The following is a 24811-nucleotide window of genomic DNA, read 5'->3' as shown; positions in this document are numbered from 1 at the left end:
CGTTACATCATTAAAACATAGTTCAGTTCACAAGAAAAAATGAGTAAGAAATAAATGTTCCCCTTCAAATATTTATCCTACACCACTGACAAACAGTAAAATATCACAGTATTTATGTTAAGGCTGTTTAGATAGAAAACGAAGGCTGTAAAACGAAGAAGATATGCTGAGCAAGAAAAAATGTATATATTTTGCAGCGCGCATATTAATTTGGCAAGTGAAAGATTTTAAATTACTATTATTGTAAGAGTATTTGATATTAGATTATTTTGTCGAAACTAAATATTGAAAATCCGTGACCGGATTATTCTAAAATTCTTGACCTTTTCCCAAGAGCGTGCACGGAGATTCGCCAGCGCGTGCACGAGAGACTTCTTGTCCCAGCGCAGCGCGCGCGCGTGTGTGTGTGTGTGTGTATGTCAGGCTCTGGAGTCAGGGCAAAGCAGGAATCTGGAGAAATTAAAATATAAAGACATTCAGCGCTGCCATGAGAGTTGAACTGGGTTTTGAACATGAAGAAAAGTCAGCAAATTCGGTGAGCATATTCGGTCCACTTTTTTGTAAAAAGTTTAGGTCTGTGAAAAGTTAAGAAACTTTTTTTTTAAATCTGCGTGTATTTAAACTAGCGTGTATTTATAATACAGACCCTACAACTTACCCGTTCGATTATTAAAAAGTGCAGTAACCATATTTTTGTCGGGTTGATTACTTTTGTGTTACCATAGTTTCACTACAAATGTTATGGTTAAACTGACGTTACTATCTTGAAACAACTGTAAATGTGTGTTAAATATCATTTTACTACAAGTACCCAACTATTGTTATTTTAGTAAAACCGTGAGTTTTTTCATGGGGGAGCGCGCACAGTTTGAGTTAAATTAAATTTAATCTCGTTAAATAAAAAGTTCTGGCTAACAGGATTGGGATAACATTTGATGTCTGTGAAGAACATGGCTGTGAGCACTGTGTTATTTACACCACAGTCTGTCAAAACAGCTACATGTCTTTAAATACTGTTTATGAATTTGGAATCCAAGTCTTGGAGTTACTTTTTAACTCCCTGGTGTTCTTAAATCAATTTGTTTAATACAACCCTTTAAATTAAATCTAGTTATGACGTTTTCTCTTCGCTTGAATCAGCTCTAGAGAGCACCATGATAAACAGAAGCGTTATCTGTGTCAAGGCCTAAAATAGAGCCTCCAGTTCACCATATATGTCTCCTGCTTCCAGCCTGGTGTGTCTGGCTGCCTCCACAGCCATGCTGACATTCCCACCTGCTGTCAAAGTTGCTTTAAATAGCACCTCCAGCTCCTGCGTCTTTCTTTGCGGCCACAGGCGTTTCAAATGTTTACATGCCACTTATGCCACATGGTAGGGCCTATTTTCAGATATACTGTAGCTAAACAGATGTAAAATTCAAATATGAGTGAATGGACAAGGTATGGGTTTAATGCGTCAGGTGTACATATAAAAAACAAGACGACATACATGTTTTACAGGCTAGCAATAGCACCATGACTCTTTCAACCCACGCTCATTTGACACCTCAGAAGTCAGAAATGTGTTATGCTGGGTGATTAATCCATGCGTAAACCGCATCTCATATCATATTCTTGTTTTTATCCCATCAATTCACACCTGCTTTTTATTTTCTGGAAGCGATCTTGTTATTCAATACTTAATTACTCAAGTGGGTCTTGTTATCACAAACAGAAGTATTCTTAATACGCCTGCGGCACAATAAAACATTCAAATTCAATTCAAACATTCAATTGCTTGTCTTTTTCAGAATCAAATGCTGATTAATCAGCTCAGAGAGATCACTGGCGTTCAAGATCTCCATGTTCTCCAGAGCGCCCTGAACGTATGTAGTACAGCAATACACTGAAAAATATGGTCATAAAACAAAAAATATGGCGAATACAACACATGCCTGACCTACTCTTGCAAGTGTGACTTTTATATTCACTTTAATTTCAGTAGCAAATGACAATTTTTTTTTGATATCCAGGCTAGCCAAGATGACATCAGTCATGCGATTGGGCTGCTGACTGCCCAGACCACAGTGGAAGAGCACACGCCAGAAGATCCTACTCAAGCCAATAATGAGAGAAACACATCTAATACACAAAATGGTGGGCGAATGGGAGAGACAAGACATATAAAAGATGCTATCAATATCAAATAACCTGAACATCATCAAGTTTTCTAAAGACCAACTTATTTATATAAAGATTTGACATAGATAATGTTATGATATTTGTAGTTGTTTGACCCATCACCCATCCTTATATTTATCCACAGGGCCTGCTAAAGACGATCTTCAGACGGCGATTGAGCTCAGTCTTCAAGAGTCACAGCAAGCAGAGGCAGAAATGAGAGAACTGCACAGGTTCATTAATGTGTCCTAAATAATATAATGTATCTGTTTTCAGAACACCCTTGTAGCCTTCAAATTACAGCCATGAAAAAATCTAACCTTCCAGGGCTTAAGTGAAATTTAGGAACCTTCCCAGTTAATTGGGAGCGGCAGCTGTCAGACTCTGGTCTTGACTGAATGTCTCTCTTTTACTCTAGAGCTCTCGAGGTCAGTGCAGAAGAGAATGCGGCTCGCTTTAAAAGAAAAAGGTGTGAGGCATCTGGAGAGAGCTGCAGCCCTGCGGACTGGATCCGACAGGAGGACTGGCCCGTGGGCATCCGAAATGTAGGAAATACCTGCTGGTTCAGTGCTGTCATTCAGGTGAGTGTAGGTTTTAATCATAAATGCTTATTTAGGTAGTGCTGGGCGATACTGACCATAAATTCCGATTTACGATATATATCAGTGAAAGTCAAGTCAAAGCCTCATGTGAGATGCCAAATTCACCTTTATCTAAACAGGGTATGAAATTAAAATTCAAAGACAGGGTTTTCTTCCCTGTTTGAAAATATAGCTTTATGAAATTGCTGTACTACATGCGAGCTGGTTGGAAAGCTTATGTCTGACCTCAGTTTACATTTCTATCAGAGCTTTTACTGAAAAGAATAAGTCTCATAATACTGTAGATCAGATGCTATTGTCTCATCCCATATCCTGCTGGGAAAAATATCAATATATTACCAAAACGTTGATATACTGCCCACTCAGACATACATTTAGGATCCTACAGAACATATGAAAAGCAAGTGGTTGTTTGATATGTACAGTACTTTGCCAAAGTCTTAGGCCACCACCACCAGACTTGTTGTTTTAGAAGTTTTAATGTCCATCTATATTTATTTTTCAATTTATTTTATTAAGATACAAACAGAAAATACAGGAAATATGTACTTAATGTCTTCTTCAGGCATCGTCTGTGTTTAGTGTGACCTCTCTTGGCACCAAACTCATCTTGAGTGTTCTTGGGCAGAATGGAGTTAAAATTAAAAGTTTCTTTTAAATTAAAAATTAGGATTTCATTTTATTTAGTTTTAATTGATCCTGCAGTTTCCTGCTATTGCTCAAGTGGACTGGGAGTTAAGCCTAAAAACTTGACACATCAGTTTATATTTTTATACAGTTTTAATGTTATATACACAGTTCCTGTATATTCTGAATGTATTCCATTAAAGAGACTGAGAAACAATTATATATGATCACTATAACATTGCAAAAACAACAAATCTAATTGTGGCATAGTTGGTCTAAGACTTGCACAGTAATGTATGTTTAAGTGGCTAATACTGATATCTACAGTTCAGGATGGCCCAATAATGATCCTGTTGTAGGCTAAATATTAGAAAAGCCGATAGCATTTCATTATGTTATACTTTTATACATGTATGTTACTAAAATGGATAGTTCACCCAAAAATTTAAAATCTGACAAATTTTGTTAAAACACAAAGGAAGATATTGTAACCAAACCATTTTTGAACACCAATATTATTTTTCTTTTCTACTATGGAAGTCAATGGTGCTCCTGTTTTATGATAATTTACTAATATCTTCCTTTTTTTGTGTGAACAAAAAGAAAGGTATACAGGTTCGGAACTTGCGGATAATAATGACAGAATTTTCATTTTTGGGTGAACTATCCCTTTAATTTTTAGATGGATAGATGAACATCTTTACATTCTTAAAGGGAAAACCCCAGCTGTTTTTTATATGCTTATATTAGACTTAACAATGGGTTAAAACAAGCCAGCATAAGTTAAATTAATGTGGGTTGGGTTTGTTCCTTTCTGACCCAATGCATTTCAATCCAAAGCAACTAACGTTCCTTTCAATTTATACATTTATTACAATTTTATCAGTACCTTTGTGCTCTACCAGTTAAGCTTCAGCAGTGGTTCTCAAACTTTTGGCGAGCCCCCCACCCCCCTTGTGTAGGGTGCATCCTTTTGTGGTCCCCCAAAGAAAATTCATGACTTAAAAAATCTCAAACTTAGAATTTCGATTAAAATATATTAAATGATATAATGTAGTGCTGTTGGTTAGTAGCCTTATTTTCTGAGGTTTAATTACACAGAATTTATGATAAATTAATATATTTTATAAGATGCCATAAAACATCTAATTGCGCCCCTCAGTTTGAGAACCACTGAGCTACAGGAACACCTAAGGAAAGCACTATCAATATATGTAAAACATTTCCTGTTTCCAATGTATATTGAGTAAATATATTCTTTTAATTCAAGCCATTTCAATTTAAGTCTCATTTGCCATAATTAAATTAAATAATTTAGGCTATAATTACATGGTGAACCACTATACTCCAGATATCGCTATCGGCCATTGAAAACCTCATATCAGTCCACCGCTAATTTTCTCATCTTTTCAATTGTTTTGTAAAAGCTAATTGTAGAGTGTTAGGTTCATTAATCTTGTAGTGGCTGAACAGATTCTTTCAGAAACAAAATTCTGAAAATAAAGGCCTGTTAAAAGTGTTCTCATCTAACCTGTTATTGTGTAATCTTGCTGTATTGTGCAAATTAAATTAAGAGTGTTGCTAATGACTGGAGAATAAAGAAGATCAGGTGGAGCGTCTGTTTTTCATTCCCGAATGCAGAAGAATCTCATCGCTCTAATTTTATTATGGCCATTCCAGACCGAATTTAGCAAGCTTCTCAGATGTCTGTGTTGAAATTTAAGCCCTCATTGATATCGATGGACGTCTGAACTAATTAAATAGAGCATTGTTTTGATGATAGACTGAGCGGTGAACTGTAAAACCTGATGTTGAAATGAGTTTATGGCTTTTAGATAAGCATAAAATTATCTTTTGTTAATATGTCATGCTGTTTAATGTGCCTTTCAGCTAATGCATAATGTTGTCATTTGAAAATAGAGCCTTGGCATGGACATAAAAACATCCTTAGTACGGACACAACATAAGTTTGTACCTTTTATATTGCCTGGTCTTTAAAGTAAGGACAATAATGTTTTATTTTGGCACTAGCGTTAATGCATTTTCTTGATATCATTTCTGTTTACACATTAAACTCGGAAGCAATTCACATGGACCTAATTTACAGCAGTTTGCTTTAATCAAATGACACAAATTTATGTTTCTCTCGTTTTAGTCTCTGTTTCACCTGCCGGTCTTTCGTCGACTGGTGCTCAACTATTGCCTATCTGAGCGTGTGCTGGAGAAATGCAAGAGTCACTCAGTGAGTAATCTGCCAGATGAGCACGAATTTCATTTAGTCTTAATTAATTATAATGTGTACATGAAATACAGTTTAATGGAACCATTATTCACACTTCATCTCTGTCTGGACTCTTATATATTTATGTCTTACCATTACACAACTACATTTATGATGCACTGATTGTGATACTTTTCCAGGAGAAAAGGAACATTGCCTTCATGCAGGAGTTGCGTTGTCTGTTTGCTCTGATGGTGGGCTCAAACCGAAGGTATGTAGACCCATCAGCAGCTGTGGAGCTTCTCAGGGATGCATTTCGAACCAGTGAGGCACAACAGGTACATCATTTAACAGATATAATTCACAGCTGTCCTATTAGAGACTAATCTTAAAATAGTTGCAATGGGTGCACTACTAAAAGGCATCTTGAAGGTTCTCACATCACAGCGGTTTATAAAACTGTGTGTTAGTGCTCTTGCTAAAGAGGCAGTGTGTTGTATGCTTAAAAAAGGTGTTTATTTTAAGTGTGGTTATTTTAGGATGTCAGTGAATTCACACACAAGCTGCTTGACTGGCTGGAGGATGCGTTCCAACTGGCTGCCAATGGAAAGTAAGTTCATATAAAAAATGATAGCTTTATTTTTAATTAAGTGACTATATAAATGGAGTTGTTAGGGATAGTTTTTATAAAATATGTTTAGAAGGACAAGGTCGCCTTATGGAGGCCGACATGTTGAAATCATGTGACCCTTTATACCAGGGCTAAACAACTGGTGGCCCGCGGGCCAAACGCGTCCCTCCAATCGCATATATCCAGCCTGCTGGTCATCTTTGTCTGATTTAAAATCAGCATGGTTACTTTTACCTTTCCACTGTACTTGACAAATGACAGCCGATTAACCGAAAGGAGAGTCGGAAGGGGACTGCATGAGGTGCCAACCATCTGTAGGTGTAATTATCAGATCCAATTTAAGTTTTGGATGCATTAAAAAATTTACTTGTGCGACTACACCGCATGTGACATGCCGACCCGAAGTGATGCATTTCAGTGTGTTCCAATCAAAACACAATGCAAGATGAAAATTATTAATCACTTTATCAGTAAAACTTGAATCCTTTAAAATGATTGATTACTGATAAGTTAATGATTAACTGTAAATATATCCATAGATTAAAGGCTTCTCTCCCATGTTGACAAGGATTTACAATTAAACAGAAATTTCATTACTATTGCCACCAGGGGGCGAACTCCGACAGTCGCATCAAAATGTAGTGTACAATGGAAAAGTGGTTAGCCTATATATCTTTAAAATATTAAAAAATAAAACATGAAGTGCAATTTAGTCATTAGGAGAAGACTGACTGTATGTTGTGATTACTTGAAATGTAACAATTTAGGAAAGTTAAACAGTTATAAACAAAAGAAGTAAGCTCTGCATTAGAGTTAGTGCTATGCAAAATACACGTGTTGATTATTTACCGTTGCACTTTCAAGGTTGAACAATTAATATTTCGCTCTTGCAAAGTTAAACTGCAATTGTTTTTAAAATATTAAAAAAGAAACTAAGTTTTCAGTAACTAAAAGGCAAAATACTGGATACAAGAACTGTGCATCTTTTTTGAAAATGCGTGTTTTTAATATCCTGTAACAAAAAGTACCATATAACGTATATAAAATAGGTAAAAGTAAAAAAAAAGGTAAAAATAGGGATAAAATTTGGCCCGCATCATATTAACAATTTTAAAATCTGGCCCCCAAAGAAGAGTAGTTGAAGACCCCTGCTCTTTACTGTCAGAAAAAAATGGTCCCAAGCTGTCCTTTACCTTTAAAAAGGTCCTAAAATGAATAATGTAGATAAAGATATGTATACATTTGGTACCAATATGTACATTTTACTGAATGTACTAATATGCACTATTTGGAACTAATATGTACCTCTTTAGGTACAAAGATGCACTTTTTAAGGGTACCACCCCAGTGGTTACTAGGGATACATTTTTGACCATTTGTTTCTGACAGGGTTACTAGTCACTTTACCTCAGTAACCCCATGTAATAAGAAATGATTTCTCATGGTAAAAAATTATTATGGCTGACTGTCGAAGTCACTTCTATAATATTAACTAGTCCTGTCCTAATAAAGCTAACAACACTGTAACTTAAAAACTTTGACATTGCAATGTTTTGTTAAAAATAAAAAACAATGGGTGCACCAATTCCAGACAGCAAATGACTCCAGGCCGGATCCAGTGCAGATCCAGCCCGGAGATGTCTGCTGTATGGGATGGTTTTACATGAAGTGTTAAGCATAAGCAAGAAAAAAACAGTACACTATATTGGTGGCTTATCTACTTGCCAGGACCATAATATATGTGAACCTGGACCAGTCATAAAACAGCATGGGTATATTTGTAGCAATAGTCAACAATACATTGTACGGGTCAAAATTATAGATTTTTTTGAAATGCCAAAAATCGTAAGGATATTAAGTAAAGATCATGTCCCATGAAGATATTTTCTAAATTTACTACTGTAAATACTGTAAAGAATTTTCTCAATATTTAGACCCTCAGATGTAATTATATTGTCCTATCCTGACAAACCCCATATCAATGGAAAGTTCTTTATCCATCTCAATATTAAAAAAAGTTACCCTTAAACTTGTGGTGACATATGTAGTTCTGAAAAATAAAACATTACAGCTGTTTCTTTCAGTAACCCAGAGGATAAACAGAACAACCCAATGGTCCAGCTGTTTTATGGAACATTTGTAGCTGAGAGACTTCTTGAAGGTATGGTAAAAATAGAGTATTTTTTCTCTTCATTGTTTTGTGTTTATCGGACCCATTGCTGACAGTTGTGTCACTGTGTACAGGAAAGATCGAATCTAATATTGAGCAATTTGGACAATACCCTCTCCAAGTAAATGGCTTCAATAATTTAGATGAATGTTTGGAGGGTGCCATGGTTGAAGGAGAGATTGAATCCCTTCATTCAGATCAGACAATCGGTCAGGAGGTGAGGTTTTATCTCAATACATGTTTGATCTAATTATTCTAAAATGTTGACTTATAAATTTAAGTATACATTTGTTTTCCCATTGTTGCAGAGGTGGTTCTCCAAGCTGCCTCCAGTATTGACCTTTGAGCTGTCCAGATTTGAGTTCAATCAGTCTTTAGGGCGACCAGAAAAAATACACAAAAAACTGGAATTTCCCCAAGTGATCTACATGGACAGGTTAGAAAATAATATTTTTATTCATTGGTGTATTCATAGCTTACTTTAGACCTTACATATGGATTTTATCTGGTTATGCATTTCCAGTTCATCTCCATTGTGATTAAAAATAAATATCTAATGATAAATATTTTATATTGCTCATTGTTCACATTAGAGCATGACTGAAAATGTGCCACCAAGTTTGACTAAGTGATCACAATATAATCACATTTACACAGTTTTAGTGGTTGAGTGCAATCCAATTGTGATCCAATCACCAACTCATGAAATGGTCATTCACTGTTTATGATGTACAGATACCTACACAACAATGTTGACCAGACCCATGGTAGGAGAGGAGAGGTGAAGAGACTGAAGGACCAGCTAACAGTCCTCCAGCAGAAACTCGAGGGGTACGTTCAAAACCAGTGTGCTTTCTACATTATATCCATTCCAATGATTTTATTGTCCCCCCTTCTTTGTTTTAAAGGTATAAAAACTATGGCTCAGGGCCAGCTAAATACCCTTTGGCTGACATGTTGCAGTATGTACTGGAGTTTGCCACTACGAAACCCACAAATGCATCTCCAGTCTCTCCTGTACCCCCAAACGCTGTCCACACAGAACCCACCTCAGGTGACACCAGGCAAGACCCAACACCAAACACACTCTCATGTATTTCGTGATTACATCAGCATTATAAAACTGATATTTACTCATTTTGTTTAATGTCTTGCTGTAGTCAAAAAGAACCAGACGATACAGGTCCATCAGACGGTCCGAGCTGCTCTCAGATGGCCACACAGAGGACTCAAATACACAAACCTTTCACTCAGTGTAGGCCGTCTATGGATGCCCCCCTGCAGCCAGCCCCTCACAGTGTGACCGAAGAGGAGCTTCACTTTGTCCGTGGCTGCTTACAGCGTTGGAGAACAGAGGCTGAGAACACCATAAACGGTAGATACTTTGTGTTGGTTGTTCCTCCCTAGATTACATTTTATTACTCACAGGATGATCTTTCATATAGTTTTAAATTTGTGTTCAGTGATGTGTTATTAAAGTATGAAGTATATAAATAGAAAATTGTTGAGACGATACAGTAAGAGTTTCAGGCTTTAAAAGTGTGGATTTTTTTGGTCATGGATGAAATTGGTGAGAAATGTTCGCTCCTGTTGTTGTGTTAGCAGCACAAAAGGTCATACGTTTCAATCCCATGAGAATACTTTAACACATAGACTGCAAAAATTGATTTTTTTTCTTAGTTTTTTTTTTCTTTTTGTCTTATAAATAAGTGCACTGTAAAAAAAATCCTTGTTGCACTTACATTTTTAAGTTAAATCCATTTAAAATTACAAGTATTTCAACTTTCTTTGCAATAAATTATAAAAATAAAGTTGAAATAACTTAAAGGTACAATTTGTAAGATATTTGCAGTAAAATATCCAAAAACCACTAGTCCGGTGTTATATATTTTGTCCAGTTGATTACTAACAATATCTATAATGTTTTCAACTACTTGTAAATTATGAGAAAATTGCTGCCCTAAACAGTGACACGGGGCAGTGCAGTCGCCTGTAAATGACGCTAATATCTACGTTACCCTTTGTTACCGCCTTAAATTACGTAAAAACCACATGACAACAGTGTCGTGCGGACAAATGCGGAAGTAATAGCGTCTGTTGGGCCACTCGCTTTTTTATGGTAAGTTTGTTCATCTGAACACTTAATTCTGTGCTGTGTTAACGTATTGGACTAATACTGTAAGATCTATGACTAACAATTGCGTTTTGAACATTACATGAAACCTTACATAATAAAAAAAAAACCATGTCATCAAACACAACATTTATAAAACTTGATTACTTTACCTCATGTGTAACATGATTTCTCGTTCCCGTCTGATTGATGGGCATCAGCATTTGAGTTAAAGACAACAAATCCCATCAGTCCACGCTGCTTCAGAGCATCATTAATCTACGTCATTGTTATTGATTTGATCTGGCACCCTCTAGCGGCGCGGATTATACAAATTGCATCCTTAAGCTAATTCAACTATATTTGTATAATTTATAGCAACTCCTTACTAGTCCAGAAAGTTGAAATAAATTGTAAATTCAAGTTGATTAAAGAGCCCCTATTACATTGCTAAAAACAACATTTTAGTTTTGTGAATTTGGAATAATACAATGTGTTCGCTTGGTTATGTGGTTCAAAAAACACATTATTTTCCACATACCGTACATTATTGTTGTTCCTTTATGCCCTGCCTCCCTGAAAAGCATTAATTTTGTACAAAGCCCATCATTCTGAAAAGCACTGTGCCTCCGATTGGCCAGTTAACCAGTACGTTGTGATTGGCCTTAGTACCTCTGACATCAGATGGAAATGTGATGTTCCTTACCATATTTGGAAGATTAGCTCCCAATGCAATACTGACAGGAGTTAAGAGCAACTATGGTTCTGGGTTCTGACAGTGGGTTTCTTTAGTGTCAGAAATTCGGCGTGATCACCGCACAGTGTGTTTGCTGCTACGACCTGCGCGCCGGTATTTGTTTACCACGAGCGCATGCTGTTGATGTTGCGCAAAGTGTGACGCTGCCGCCGAAGCTTCCGTGTCATCATCATACAGTCTACGTGCCTCTCGTACCCGAGTTTAAACGATCCATGTCGCACAGTGTGATAAGGTAATGATCTTATAGGAGGGCAAAAATCGTGCAGTGTATTCCGGGCTTTACACACCAAAGGATGTGTAAAATCGTGTATCAGAAAATAGGTGCTCTTTAAACTTAAAAATGTATGTGCAACAAGGAACTGTTTATACGGTGTGCCTAAATCAAGGGAAAATCTCTCAATAAGACATTTAGTCAATTTAAATTTAATTATACTGAGAAAAAAAAGACAAAAATCGTGAGAAATACATTTTTGCCATGTATTGCTAAAATTTATATCTTGTACTGCAGCGTAAGTTACTTTGGATAAACAATTCTGTCATATGCAAAATTGTAAATGTGTGAGTTCATATTGAAATCTTTTAACCTTGCACACATCGATATCTAGCCAAAGCTAAACAGTTTGAGACAATCTGAAGGAGACTTTAAGCCTGCTTTTAAAAACTGAAAGAGACACATTTAAGATTACCATGATTTTTATCTCAGGAGAAACATCTGAGAAGCAAAAGCTTCAATTTGATTTCCATCTTCTTTGCTGTTCAGTAAAAAGAGTTGAGAAATGAAAGAGATCTCAGCTGGAATCATTATTTCAGATAGGATCTCTCTGTGTACGCTGCGTTCACTTAATGTTTTCTTTCACATGCTGGAATCAATGCGAACACATATTGTGCATTTTAATTTCCGAAGGCCATAGTTATTCACAAGCAGCTGTCCTAATGCGTTTGTGACTGTATCAGGATCCCGGCCTCAGGTGTACCGCATTGATCTGTGTTCTTTCACTGTGTGCAGATCTGAAAGCCAGCATTGACAAGGTCAGTCAAGCCCTGGAGGGCATGTACTCAGATAACAGTCTGTGTCAGGTAAAGTCTATATCCTGAACAGTCGCCGGTGCTTTTATATTGACTGAGCCCTTTGAACGAAATTTGCATGATACACTTATGCACCCTACGTTCTCATTTAATGTTTTCAGGTGCCCTACAGGCTACATGCTGTGCTTGTTCATGAAGGACAGGCGTCCGCTGGCCATTACTGGGCGTACATCTATGATCACACTCACAAACGCTGGCTGAAGTACAATGATGTAATGGTTACAGAGTCCACTTGGGAAGAGCTGGTCCGAGATTCGTACGGCGGCATGACAAATGCCAGCGCCTACTGCCTAATGTACATCAATGACAATTTGCCATACCTCATAGCAGGTACTTTCCTCACGTAATGCTCGGATTACAGTTGTGATTTGCTTTTATACATTTCCATTTGTTTTTATTCACTGTTAATAGCCTTAAAACAACGTTATTGATTTCAAGGAAACCTCATTTTTAGTGGTTTACATTTGGATTGTTTGCTAATGTGTTTTGTGAGGATGATTATGAATATTTAATGTTCAGCAGGGCCATAAGCCACCACAAGAAATATTATGTAAATGTGTATATGGAGGAAAAAGGTCTAAGTGTCCTGTAAAGATAAAGTGTAGATATTATGTCACCACATACAATATATTCTTTTCCTAGATAACCCCCTCAGCTTTTTTATTACTTTATACAGACAGCATCTGTATTAATATGCTTTAAATAAAGTACCTTGTACATCTTGAAACTACAAAGATAATACAAGGTATTTCAAAAAATAATCTCCATTGTGATTGTAGAAATCCCCACTTCAATGCTTTACGTATTGCAAAAACAATTAGTTACAATTCAGGCGCTTTCTTTATCTGCTAACCCATGCATTGATTTTAGCAAAACTGATCAGCATAAATGTAATTTGTCGCAAAATATGTGATCGTGATATGTTTTGTTGATTCATATCAGCTTTGCTACATTTTTCATTGCAGATAATAAAATCTTAAATCACCAAGAGCAACATACACTTGGTTAAGTGTGTACTGTGGTGAATTTGGTAGCTTTTTAGTGTTTTGGGTGGAAATAAAATCAAAGCTTCCTTTTTTACTTTTTCTCTCTTGTATCCTAATCAATTATCTTTCCCCAACTTTTTTATCCCCCAATGAATCACAGAAGACACAGACAATGAGACTGGACACGTCCTAAAAGGAATGGACACCCTCCCTCCAGTCCTTAAACGCTATGTTCGGGAAGATAACCGCTGGCTCCAGCAAGAGCTGAGAGAGTGGGAAGAGCAGTTCTGCCAAGCCCAACACGAAGACTCGCAAGTTGTTCAGGTACACACTTCAACCAACACAGAGGAACCAGGTCAGCCTTCAGAGCGGCCACAGAATCCAGAGAAAGAAGAACCAAAGCAAGAACCAACCGAAGAAAACACGCATGAAGTAACTGAACATGAACCTGCTCCGGATCAAACACCACCAGCACCTTCCCAGGAATATGAAGGTCAGAAGCTTGTCTATCAAAGGTGAGATGTTTTCCATGTATCTGTTGCAGCTATAATTTGACTGTTCTTTAATTTCGCAGAGCCTGTGGCCAATCCAGAAGCACTCAACTCGATATCATCAGAGTCCACTGAGAATGTAAGAGAGGGAGCTGAGGAGCAGATCTCCAGTAGCCAGGAACATGGCCAGCAAAATGAGGAGAAGCCAGAGGAGAAGCCAGAGGAGAGTCAGGTGAGGGCATGGCGGCGTTATTTGAGACACGCAAAAAATAGTACAGTACATATGGGCAGGGGCGAAAATCTCATCTAAATGTTGGGGGGGACAATAAACATAAAATTTTTCAAGAACAATTTTTGAAGGGGACACCAATAATACAGGCAAAATTGTACTTGCAAGGAAATGGGTACAGATAGAAAACGTTTCTCTTTCTCTATGAACGGACGCAAATTTAATTTTAATACATATGAATGCAGAGGTGAAAAGAGTAATACAATTTTCTACTTAAGTAATAGTAAAGTTACTTTAATAATATTTTACTTAAGTAAAAGTAAAGTTACTGGTCTAAAAATCTACTCAAGTAAAAAGTCATTTTAATTTTAAGAGTTACTTTTTTACAGCGGGGAGAGGTTTCTAGTATAGTTCACAAAGGAAGGATATATACATCTCAAACTATGTTTTTAATTGTAAACATCTCTACAATTAAAGTGCAATAACAAATGTTAATAAAATAAAAAGCTTTTTATAACTAAGAAACATTTATGGAATTATTTAATGATTTTTACAGGTGAGTTATGCACTTTTGAAGCAAAAATAATATGAGGTCAGCAGCTAGTAAATACAATCATTATATGAAGGTTGTAATTGATGTATTGCTGGTAACATACATTGTTATTAAACTATATACATAAATGAACATATAATGAGATGAGTGCCATGGCTATACACTATACATCCTTTACACGTTTATTAGCTCCCAGACCTGTGTACCTGATGTCTTTCAATCTATCTCTCTCGCGCTCTCTCTCTCTCTGCAATGTCTAATGATCTGCGCATTCTCGAGGACGTTCTCAAGTTGTTTGACTTGACGCGAAGCTGCTAGACCTCGGAAGATAATGCGCATGTATTAAAAATGCATCGTGCAAATTAGCGGTTAAACACGGTCGGCAATTCTCAAACTCCGTACTCAAGAGCATGAACCCTACCTGAATGAAACAATCGCTTTGCGTCAATGGCCAGGGGTTTCTTTCGTAAGAATTGAATTGAGGGTCTGCATTAGCCTGCGCCTGTCTCGTCCCTCTCCATGGTTCTTTTTGCGCGTTCCCCCGCCCATCAATCAATCATCCGACCGTGGCGCGTCTTTATCACCTTACTTTTTTATTTATTTTTACTCAGTAACGGATATGATTTAACATGTAGCGAAGTAACCAACAATACTTTAAACATACTTAAGTAAAAGTAAAGTACAGATTTTAAAAACTACTCAAAGTAAAAGTACACAAAAAACTCAGTTACAGCAAGGTGAGTAAATGTAATTTGTTACTTTCAGCTCTGCCTCACCTCTGCATGAATGCATAAAAATGTTTTCTTGATCGTTTATCTGCTTCTGTTCTCAGAAAACGAAATATGTTCATGTTTATATGTCAAAATAGTCCAGTTTTAAAACATATGAGGATAAACTGATAAGTGATGGGAAACGTTGTATTGTATATAGCTTATTAACGCGTCGGCTCCGTACACTTCTCTACCACCGGAATGTGTGGTGGTGAGGTAAAAGGGGCGTGGGCAGTGGACCAAACCACTGTGAGGCAAGGGAGGGGGAATCCAAATATTTAAAACGTTTTTTTGTTGTTGCTCCGTTTGCATTTGTATTGTTTCACTTCTTACACAACTAGTTTAAGTATTATAAATCATTAAATTATTTTCAATACACATATTCTAATGATAATTTAGGGGGGACAACCCTCAGATAGGGGGGGTCCTGTCCCCCCCGACCCCCCCGGGATTTCCGCCCATGCATATGGGTCATGATCTACTTCCTCAACAAACAGCTATGAAATGTTAGTACCATCATAAGTTATTGAAAACATCACCATTTACAATCATTAGCTGAGTGTTTATCATGGTTTTAAGAGCAGTAAGATTAAAAGAACAGGTCGCCCAAATTAAACCTAAATGTTTATATGAAGAGTTTCGTTGCAAAACAAGATAAATCCGTTTTAAATTTTTTGTCAAAACATGTTTATTATTATGTTATCATGTTATTATTTTGTTTTATGGTGCTAGTTAGCTGTATTTTTTTAAGTTATGAAGGTTTAAATCAAACAAACCAACTGCAAATTTATATTTATTGGAATGCACAACAAAAAAAAAAAACGAGATTTCTAAAAAATTAAAAAAACTGAGTTATCTCATTTTGCAGCGAAACTTTCATTTTATGTAAAGTGTGAACTATCCTTTTAATGCATATTTGTTTTTTATATTTGAGCAAATATAAACATCATGCCCATATCATGGTCGTGACGAAACCTAGTATCTCCATATTTTTTCATTTTTCATAAATCAGTTGGTCACCCTTAGCATTTCATTGTAGGTTTTGCAAATAGAGCTGTGTAACAAAGAGCTTGTGACTAAACCTTGTAACTACATTTGAGCTTGATTGTGGTCAAATATTAAATAGTTCCGTGGGATAGTCACAGAATTTTTTGCTAATTTTTCCGTGGCATTCTCACAGATCTCCGCATATTTCCGTGGCCCTGCCACGGACTTTCTTTTCCGTGGCATTCTCATGGATTGGTTACTCAACTGTTTTTTCCTATTTTCAAACCATTGTCGCTTCGGTTTAGGGTTAGATTTGGTGTTTGAGTTAGTATGTCACTTTAAGTATTGGTTTATACTATTTTTTTTTATGTATTCTTTTATATTTTCTAAACTTTAATCAATTGTCGCCTGGCGTTGGGGTTAGAGTTGGGTTTGGGTAGGGATGTCATTTTATGTAAATCTAACCCTAAACCGAAGTGACAATGGTAAGAAAATAGGACAAAACAGTTGAGTAACCAATCCGTGAGAATGCCACGGAAAAGAAAGTCCGTGGCAGGGCCACGGAAATATGAGGAGATCCATGAGAATGCCACGGAAAATGAGCAAAAAATTCCGTGACTATGCCACGGAAATTTGTGAGATCAGGTTGGTCTGGACATATATAAAATCTCCTTTGAAAACAGTGTTTAATTTTGTAATAGTAGTAAGTTTTGGACATTCAATGAAAGCTACTGTATGTGCAATGGTATGAGTAAAGTGGAAATATGTGAGAGAAGTGTTTTTTCAACCCAGTGTCAAAAAGGGATAAACTCATAATTTAACCTTTGCTGGGTAGTTTCACCCCAAAATGCTAGGTTGCTTTTAAGTGACACTTTTTTGAAAATAGGCTTCTTTTCCAGCTTGATTTTTACCGTTTTGGAATTCATTTGGCTATTCTCCAGGTCTGGCAGTTTCACTTTTAGCATAGCTTAGCATAATCCATTGAATCTGATTAGACCATTAGCATCACACTAAAAAATAACCATTAGAGTTTCAATATTTTTCCTATTTAAAACTTGACTTTTTTTGTAGTTACATCGTGTACTAAGACCGATGGAAAATTAAAAGTTGATTTTCTAGTCAGATATGGTTAGGAACTATACTCTCAATCTGGCGTAATAATCAAGGACTTTGCTGCTGCAGCAGGCGCAATGATATTACACAGTGCCCCAAAATAGTCCCCAAGCTATTGAAAGTTACCAAGGGGACTATTTTCAGGCGCTGTGTAATATTATTGCAAAAAACTATATTGAATATCAAAACTCTTTGTTAATTTTTGAGCGCGATGCTAATGGTCTAATCAGATTCAATGGATTATGCTAAGATATGCTAAAAGTGGTACCACCAGACCCAAAGATCGGCTGAATGTATTCCAAAACTGTAAAAATCAAGTGTTTATCTCTAGGGGAGCTGGAAAATGAGTTTCCCATTAACTCATTGTTGGCTCAAAAATTCTGGGTAAATTTAACCCAACGTCTAGGTTTGCTGGGCTGAAAATAACCAAGCATTTTTATGCTTGTGCAAAATCATGTTTGCTTTTCAAACATGTTTGTTTGCACTTAATGTTTAGTCACTCATGTTGCAAAACCCAGTATTTTGTAAGGGAATACGTTATGCAATTGAATATAGGGATAAAAAACATTTGGACAGCTGAGAGCGGTCCAGCATTCCTCTCGCTGGGGTTGTTGGGGACAGTGTATCAGAAGTAAAGAGTGATGGGCTTTAAATAGAGCATGACTTCTGTGTTTCCTCCATTCACCATCAAGAGCGATCTTACCTTCCCACAGTCGATAAATGATTGTGGAGAACATGTTTATAAGCCTTCAATCAACAGGCAATTGTTTAGGCCCTGTGTGTTCATTGTGTCTAGTATTGGCTCTGTATATGGTGTTTTAATCAGCCTGTCAATTCTGTGATTATGACACAGGATTTATTATTCTGCTTGTGCTGCTTCTTGTTTATTTGCTCTCTGGTAAAAATAAACTGCAATTCATTGGGTGTATATTTAACATGACCTTTTTGTTGTGGCTTGTCAAAACTGGTAAAGAGACGACCTCTAGTGGTCAATTTCACATTTTACATTTAACTGTATATGCACTGAGCATTGGTGCGATATTTTAGAAAAAAACATAAAATAATTCTAGCATAAATACACATTTAATACACATCATGTTTTTGTTGTTGCATCAACTTCATTCACAAAGCGTCAACACTGTAACCTTTTCAGCAGCCTGAGACCGAGTCAGCCTCTAAGGAGGACAAAGCTGAGACTGAGGTTGAGGTTGAAGCAAAGGAGCAGGTCATCAGTGATGAGGCAAGACCAGAGGCAGAACCAGACCCTCAGCCAGAGACCGAGACCCCGTCCACAGAGGAAAACCCATCCACGACCAGACGCAGGCAGCCTGAGAATGAGGTGTCTGAGGTGGAAATACCCAATGTAGGCACAATCCTGGTTCGTTCTGATGCTGATGGCTATAATGAGGAGGTAAATGACCATCATGTAATACAGTCACGGTTTAATGTCTTTAAATGAATTAAATCAATGATGAGATCGTGCTTTTCTGCTTTTCGTTTTCAATCAAATAGATGATGTTAACTCCAGCCATGCAGGGCGTCATATTTGCTATTGCCAAAGCAAGAGAGGCTTTTGACAAAGATGGACCTGAGGCAGGACTTATCAAGGTGTTCACCAGCAAATCTGAATTCAATTGCCCTAATCAGCTTTTAATTTAATTGCTGGTATGACACTATGCCTCTTGTAATTGCTTTTTCCTACAGGCGTTTCATGAGGAATATTCCAGATTGTTTGAGCTGTCCCAGGAAGAGACGACACCCCAGCAGGACCCTCGGCTCCAGCATGTAATGGTTTACCTCTTTCAGAATCAGGCACCTGGTCGTGTCATTGAGAGGACTTTACTGGAGCAGTTTGCGGATCGTAACCTGAGTTTTGATGATAGGTACACATTGGCTTCTTAGACACTACACCTTTAAAACTGTATAGCTGGTTTAATCTAAGCCACTTTAAGATACTAAGTGATGTTTTTTTTATCTCTTAGGGCCATAAGTATCATGAGAGAGGCCAGAACAAAACTCAGACTTATTAAACCAGAAGATATGGACATGGATGAGTACTTGGTAAACTTAACTCACCGTTCTACTTCTGTATTTGTACTGCTGTATTTTCATCATTTCAAACAGGATTTTCTTCCTTGTCTTCCCAGGAATGGCATGATGACTACAGCATGTTCAAGACAGTGTTTGCCTACCTGTTGACAGGTCTTGAGCAGTACCAGAACGGAAAGTATGTATGAGTTGTGAGAAACGGACAGGAATGGTGCATTGTTGTGAAAGGTATAAAATATGTATATATTTTGCATTGCAGAATAAGAGAGGCGCTGAATTATCTTGCTCATGCACACCAGGACAACTCCACTCTTCTTAGAAAAGGGGAGAGAAGAGGAGTGGACCAGCCGCTTATTGCACTTTATAGGAGAAAATGTCTGAAAGTATGTATTTTTTCACACTTATGCTCATCAGCATAATCATCTTATAAATTGTAAATAATTTTGAGTCCTAATATTGTACTTCTTATTGGTTAGGGGCACAAGTACACACGAAATAGTACATGCATGTAGAACAGAAAGTAAAATAAAGTGTTACCAAACTTTTTCAAAAATCAAAACATTTTTTGTAAAGAAATTAAAGAAATTAGTCTTCAGATCTAAGACCTTTGGAAGAAAAATATGAATCTGGTCAGGTGTGCCTTAATGATCAGAAACACTGAGTTTAATTTATGTGGATATGTCGCCCCCTGCAGGAGCTGAATGAGAATGTCGCCACATTGTTTAAAAGTCAGGATGAGAATGACATCACAGAGGGAGTGTCCATTATGAATGAGTGTGTCATCCCTTGCATGCATCTCATGGTCAGAGACAGCATCAGTCAAGAGGACCTGGATGTCATAGAGCTGATCAGGAATTGCTGGTGCTCCTATTTGGGGCAGGACATGACTGGTAGGCCTACTCTTTCCCCCCATTTTCTGCATAATCACAGGGCTCAACCAAAAGCATTTTCCTGACCTAATCTATTTAAAGCCTTTTTGTTAAATACAAGCAAATGGAAAAGCTACAACAATTGTAATGCATGTTTTAAAGGAATATTACACTTTCTTAAAAAAATCCCAGTAATTTACTCACCTCCATGTTATCCAAAATGTTGATGTCTTTCTTTGTTCAGTCAAGAAGAAATTTTTTTTTTAGGAAAACATTCCATGATTTTTCTCAGTTGAACAGACTTTATTGGACCTCAACAGTTTACAGTTTTAATGCAGTTTAAAATTGCCGTTTCAACGCAGCTTCTGAACGATCCCAAACGAGGCATAAGGGTCTTATCTAAGCGAAACGATTGTCGTTTTCGGCAAGAAAAATAAAAAATATGCACTTTTAAACCACAATTTTTTGTCTCGCACTAGCCATGTAGCACCAGCTCGACCTCACATAATGCATCATCACGTCAAAAGGTCATAAAATGTATGTAAACTACCGCCTCAGTGTGGAGAAAGAGGACCGTTCCGACATTTTTGTATGTCTAATTAATGTCTTGTGTCAGTTTATTGTTTAAAATGGTCCGCAAAGGTGCGCTTCACAATGCGTGAGGTCGCACTGGCGTGTCACATGGCTGGTGCAAGACGAGTTATGGTTTAAAAGTGCACAGTTTTTTTATTTTTCTAGCCAAAAATGACAATCGTTTTATTAGATATGACACTTTTTCCTCAGTTTGGATCGTTCAGAGCCCTTTGTAGATGCGTTTAAAACTGCATTTAAATTGTAAACTGTTGAGGTCCAATAAAGTCTTTCTTCTCGACGTAACAAAGAAAGACATCAACATTTTGGATGACATGGGGGTGAGTAAGTAATCGGGATTTTTTTTAAGAAAGTGGAATATTACTTTAAATAAACTTCTCTAATAATAACATATGAAGTTAATTGTACTTACAAATAAGTATAAACATACTTATAAGCATACTTTATAACTTATTTATCCTGAAAAACAGCATTACTGTTCGTCCACACCAGACGGGGTAGAGGTGGCATAAAGGACGCTTGAACATTTTGAGTTTACTTCTGCGACTACGCTCACTTCCTGTAATCATGTCACTACTAGAGCATGCTCCTGATTGTTTAACCTGGCGCGATTTTCCACCAAAGATTTTTCAACTTGCGCGTTTCATTCGCCCCAGATGCTCTATTCGCGTTTGGTGTCAACGCAGCATTAGACAGTTATTTGTGCGTAGTTATTTGTAGTGATAGACCGATATATCGGGCCGATATTTGCGAGTTTTACGTGTATCGGCATTGGCCGATACGTGGCTGCCGTGTTCACCGATTTTTTCCGGCATTATTTACAGACAGAGTGCTGGAAGCCGCAAGCGAATACAGGTCATGTGACTAAAAACAACCAACCTTTCCATGACAACATCGAAAGATGGTTCCATAGCACCCTCACCTGTTTTTACTATTTGTTAAATATAGTTTTTTTTTTTTAAGTTCAATAAATGTCACTTTTTTTAAATTGAGACTTGTAACATTTGGCATCATCATTGTGTCATTTTTATGATGTAAATTGAGTGAGCAAAAGTAGTATCGGCTCCAGATATCGGCTCAAGAAAATCGGCAGCCTGTATCAGTCACCGGCTAAGGCTGATGAAACAAAAATCAGTATCGGCATCGGTTCTTAAAAATCCATATCAGTCGATCCCTAGTTATTTTAAAGCAATTCTAAATAATCCTATATTTATAAATATATCCAAGTTTTTTTTGTTACTCACACCATCTTGTCTGTTTTTTGGGTAACCAGATTCTCTGCAGGAAAAGCTCAGTGAATTTTTACCCAGGGTCCTGGACTGTTCTGCTGAAATGGTTGTGCTGAAAGAGCCCCCCAAAGTGAGAAACTCCCCCCATGATCTATGTAGCCGTCTGGCTGCTGTCATGGAGTCCATCCACAGCACCTCCATTGTGATCGTAAAGTGATGCTCAACGTGACATCCTGTGTTGGAAAAATACCATCATACAGTCACACAAGGTGATCTGACCTGTGTCTCCGACGCTGGATTTCAGTTTTGTTCCACAATGACTTTTGTTGGTCTGTATTCACTGTGTTCTGAATTCCTTGAAGGGAGATTTGATTGCTCTCACTCTTTGTAGACATTTGATCTCGGGAAAGATCACATAGATTACATTTTGTAAAGCAAGACTGCAGGTTTTTTAAGGGGGCAGTGAAGGCAGTGTTACCCTGGTCTTCTTTTCATGTCAGCTGTAGACATTTTGCAAGAATATAGTCTTTTATAGAGATTTGCTGAAGCCACTTTATCTTAGTCTACACTTAGCTGAAAGTCCTTTGTGTATTCTGTCATTGTACAGTATGATTGTCTGATTTTCCACTCCTTTGTTCTACCCTTCTGTTATCTTTCAATAAAATTTGATTTCTCACTTTGGCCTGTCCTCTGAGTTTTCTTGCTTTTGTTTATTCCTTTATCTGTCCTTCCTTATTTCTCTGCTTCTTTGTATAGGTATGTCTGTTTACTGATGTGTCAGACCCATGTCTTGAGAGGAGTATTATTTAATTTTAAATAATAGTTGTTGTCTTTTTATCTTTACTCTCTATAGATTCATTTTAACAGGTTGGAAGCTTTCAGAATGACTTGTTACTCAAAACAACCTGATACAAAATGCAGGTACGTTTTTATCTCAGATGGACTTCTCATTGTTTGTCTTCAGTGAGCATGGTATTGTTTTTTAAGTGTCTCCAATACCAACAAAATAAACACGATACTAGAATCTTTATTATTATAAACTTTATTATAAGTACTCTAAATTTGATAAAATAATTTTCCTCCTCAAGTGGCACCTATGGGATATGACCCATGGGTGTGTAAGCAGATAAAAAACGCATAGATTCCAATATTCTCTGATCGGTTTCAGGCCTCATTCATATGTGGAAATAAATCAGATATGAATCGTATACATGCATTAAGGGGACAGATCGAAAATTCCTGTGTCAAGACATGTCGTGAGTCATTGAAAATGCGACGCTGGCACATTAACTCAACTCGTGAACAAGGAAAAAATATATAATGGAGATTTATAGGGTTTTTATATGTCATAGGATTCTTTTTCCTTGTACATGATCACCGCGCATGTGTGGTCTAAGTTGTTCCTATACATTTTAGTATGAACGTTTTTGTTGAATCATGATTTGTAAGTTAAACGTCTGTACGCACATTTTACGAACAAATTTGTGCATACGCATGCTTAGTGAATGAGACCCAGTGTCTGCCAAATGCATAAATGTAAATTATATCTTAACTAACTACAGTACATTGTTGTGACACATTGTCACCTTTGGCATTTTTTTTTAGACATCTCCCTGTGGGATGTAGGACATGTGATGGACCTTGACAGTTTAATCTTAGCCCTATTCTTGTCAGGAAAGCCAAAATATAATTTGTTATGAATGAAGGACAGAGACTACAAACTGCATGAAGAATGTTGAATAAATAGTGCAATTCATCACTGATTCAATTATTTGGATGCATTTGGATGCTTTGTCAAGTTCTCCAGGCCACAGAAATGTGCTCCGACTTTGATCTTCAGGAAATGTAATAAACTTTGCCTGCTTTGCTTAGTTGGAGACTTGGGAGTGAGCCATATGGTTGATGCCAAGACCAGACCCAAATTGATTAAATCAAGACAAACTAAAGAACGGGAGTTTATTTCAGTGAGATTAACCTAAGACACAGTGCTGGAGACAGACTGCTGCTGGTAGAGCCAGACTATTTTACTTACATAATTAATGAAAACAGCCTCTTATGGGAAATAAGAGCAGAGTCTTTGAAGATGGGTCAATTTGAGATTATTGTCATCCTTGATGGCACAGTAGCAAGCCTCAGGTATGTTAGATCTCTCTTTCTTTCATCTTCATCCAAGTACACAGTACTGAAATATTTAGAGTTTCAGTCTTTTCTGCTAACATCTACTCTATTTTTTAGGTGTGTCAGGACATCATTCACTGAAGATGAAATTATTTGGAGTCATTGCTTTGAGTTGTGCATCTTTGTGGGAAAGGGTGTTTTCATGTGAACTACAAATGCATTTGACAACATATTTGAAGTGCAAATATCCATTTAAAGAAAATTCTGGGGAAAAAGACTGTGGGATTACCTTCTAGATTTCTCAACAAACAATTCTTCACCCATTTTAAATGCTGAGGGGGGGGGGGGGGGCGTGGATCCATGTGTGAAGACACTTTAAATGCAAGAGGGTGTTAATACAGTTGTATCTAATGAAATCCTTTGGCACCTTCTTCATTTCTATTTTGGTGGTGGTTGTGG

At 37.1% G+C, this 24811-nt stretch overlaps 1 protein-coding gene across 2 annotated transcripts; it reads left to right on the top strand.

Annotated features, from left to right (window-relative positions):
* Nucleotides 1-362: 362 nt before the first annotated feature.
* On the top strand, nt 363-22915 carry usp28 (ubiquitin specific peptidase 28). Of its 2 annotated transcripts, none has more exons than XM_065286930.1 (26): nt 363-535; nt 1791-1865; nt 2013-2136; nt 2306-2393; nt 2579-2741; nt 5545-5631; nt 5811-5948; nt 6150-6220; nt 8326-8402; nt 8486-8628; nt 8720-8847; nt 9147-9242; nt 9320-9475; nt 9572-9786; nt 12288-12358; nt 12469-12697; nt 13514-13846; nt 13928-14076; nt 18653-18907; nt 19009-19104; nt 19201-19379; nt 19479-19557; nt 19644-19723; nt 19805-19928; nt 20240-20435; nt 22279-22915. In XM_065286930.1, the coding sequence occupies exons 1-26, from the start codon at nt 488-490 to the stop codon at nt 22449-22451; spliced, it is 3573 nt and encodes a 1190-aa protein (XP_065143002.1). In that variant the 5' UTR covers nt 363-487; the 3' UTR covers nt 22452-22915. The 2 variants fall into 2 exon arrangements, with proteins under 2 accessions (XP_065143002.1, XP_065143001.1); XM_065286929.1 differs by having other exon boundaries at nt 364-535; nt 18650-18907.
* Nucleotides 22916-24811: the final 1896 nt, after the last annotated feature.

The sequence above is a fragment of the Paramisgurnus dabryanus genome, chromosome 18 (assembly GCF_030506205.2).
Source record: "Paramisgurnus dabryanus chromosome 18, PD_genome_1.1, whole genome shotgun sequence".
Taxonomy (NCBI): Eukaryota; Metazoa; Chordata; class Actinopteri; order Cypriniformes; family Cobitidae; genus Paramisgurnus; species Paramisgurnus dabryanus.
The sequence above is the reverse complement of the archived record's forward strand: the minus strand, read 5'-3'. Positions and strand labels throughout refer to the sequence as shown.

What these genes read in the sequence shown, in the direction of transcription:
- usp28 (XM_065286929.1), top strand. Translation starts at nt 488, where the DNA reads ATGAGAGTTGAACTGGGTTTTGAACATGAAGAAAAGTCAGCAAATTCG. An exon ending in GGTTCAGTGCTGTCATTCAG is followed by an intron (nt 2,742 to 5,544) that starts GTGAGTGTAGGT and finishes CTCTCGTTTTAG; the next exon opens with TCTCTGTTTCACCTGCCGGT. An exon ending in ATAGGAGAAAATGTCTGAAA is followed by an intron (nt 19,929 to 20,239) that starts GTATGTATTTTT and finishes CGCCCCCTGCAG; the next exon opens with GAGCTGAATGAGAATGTCGC.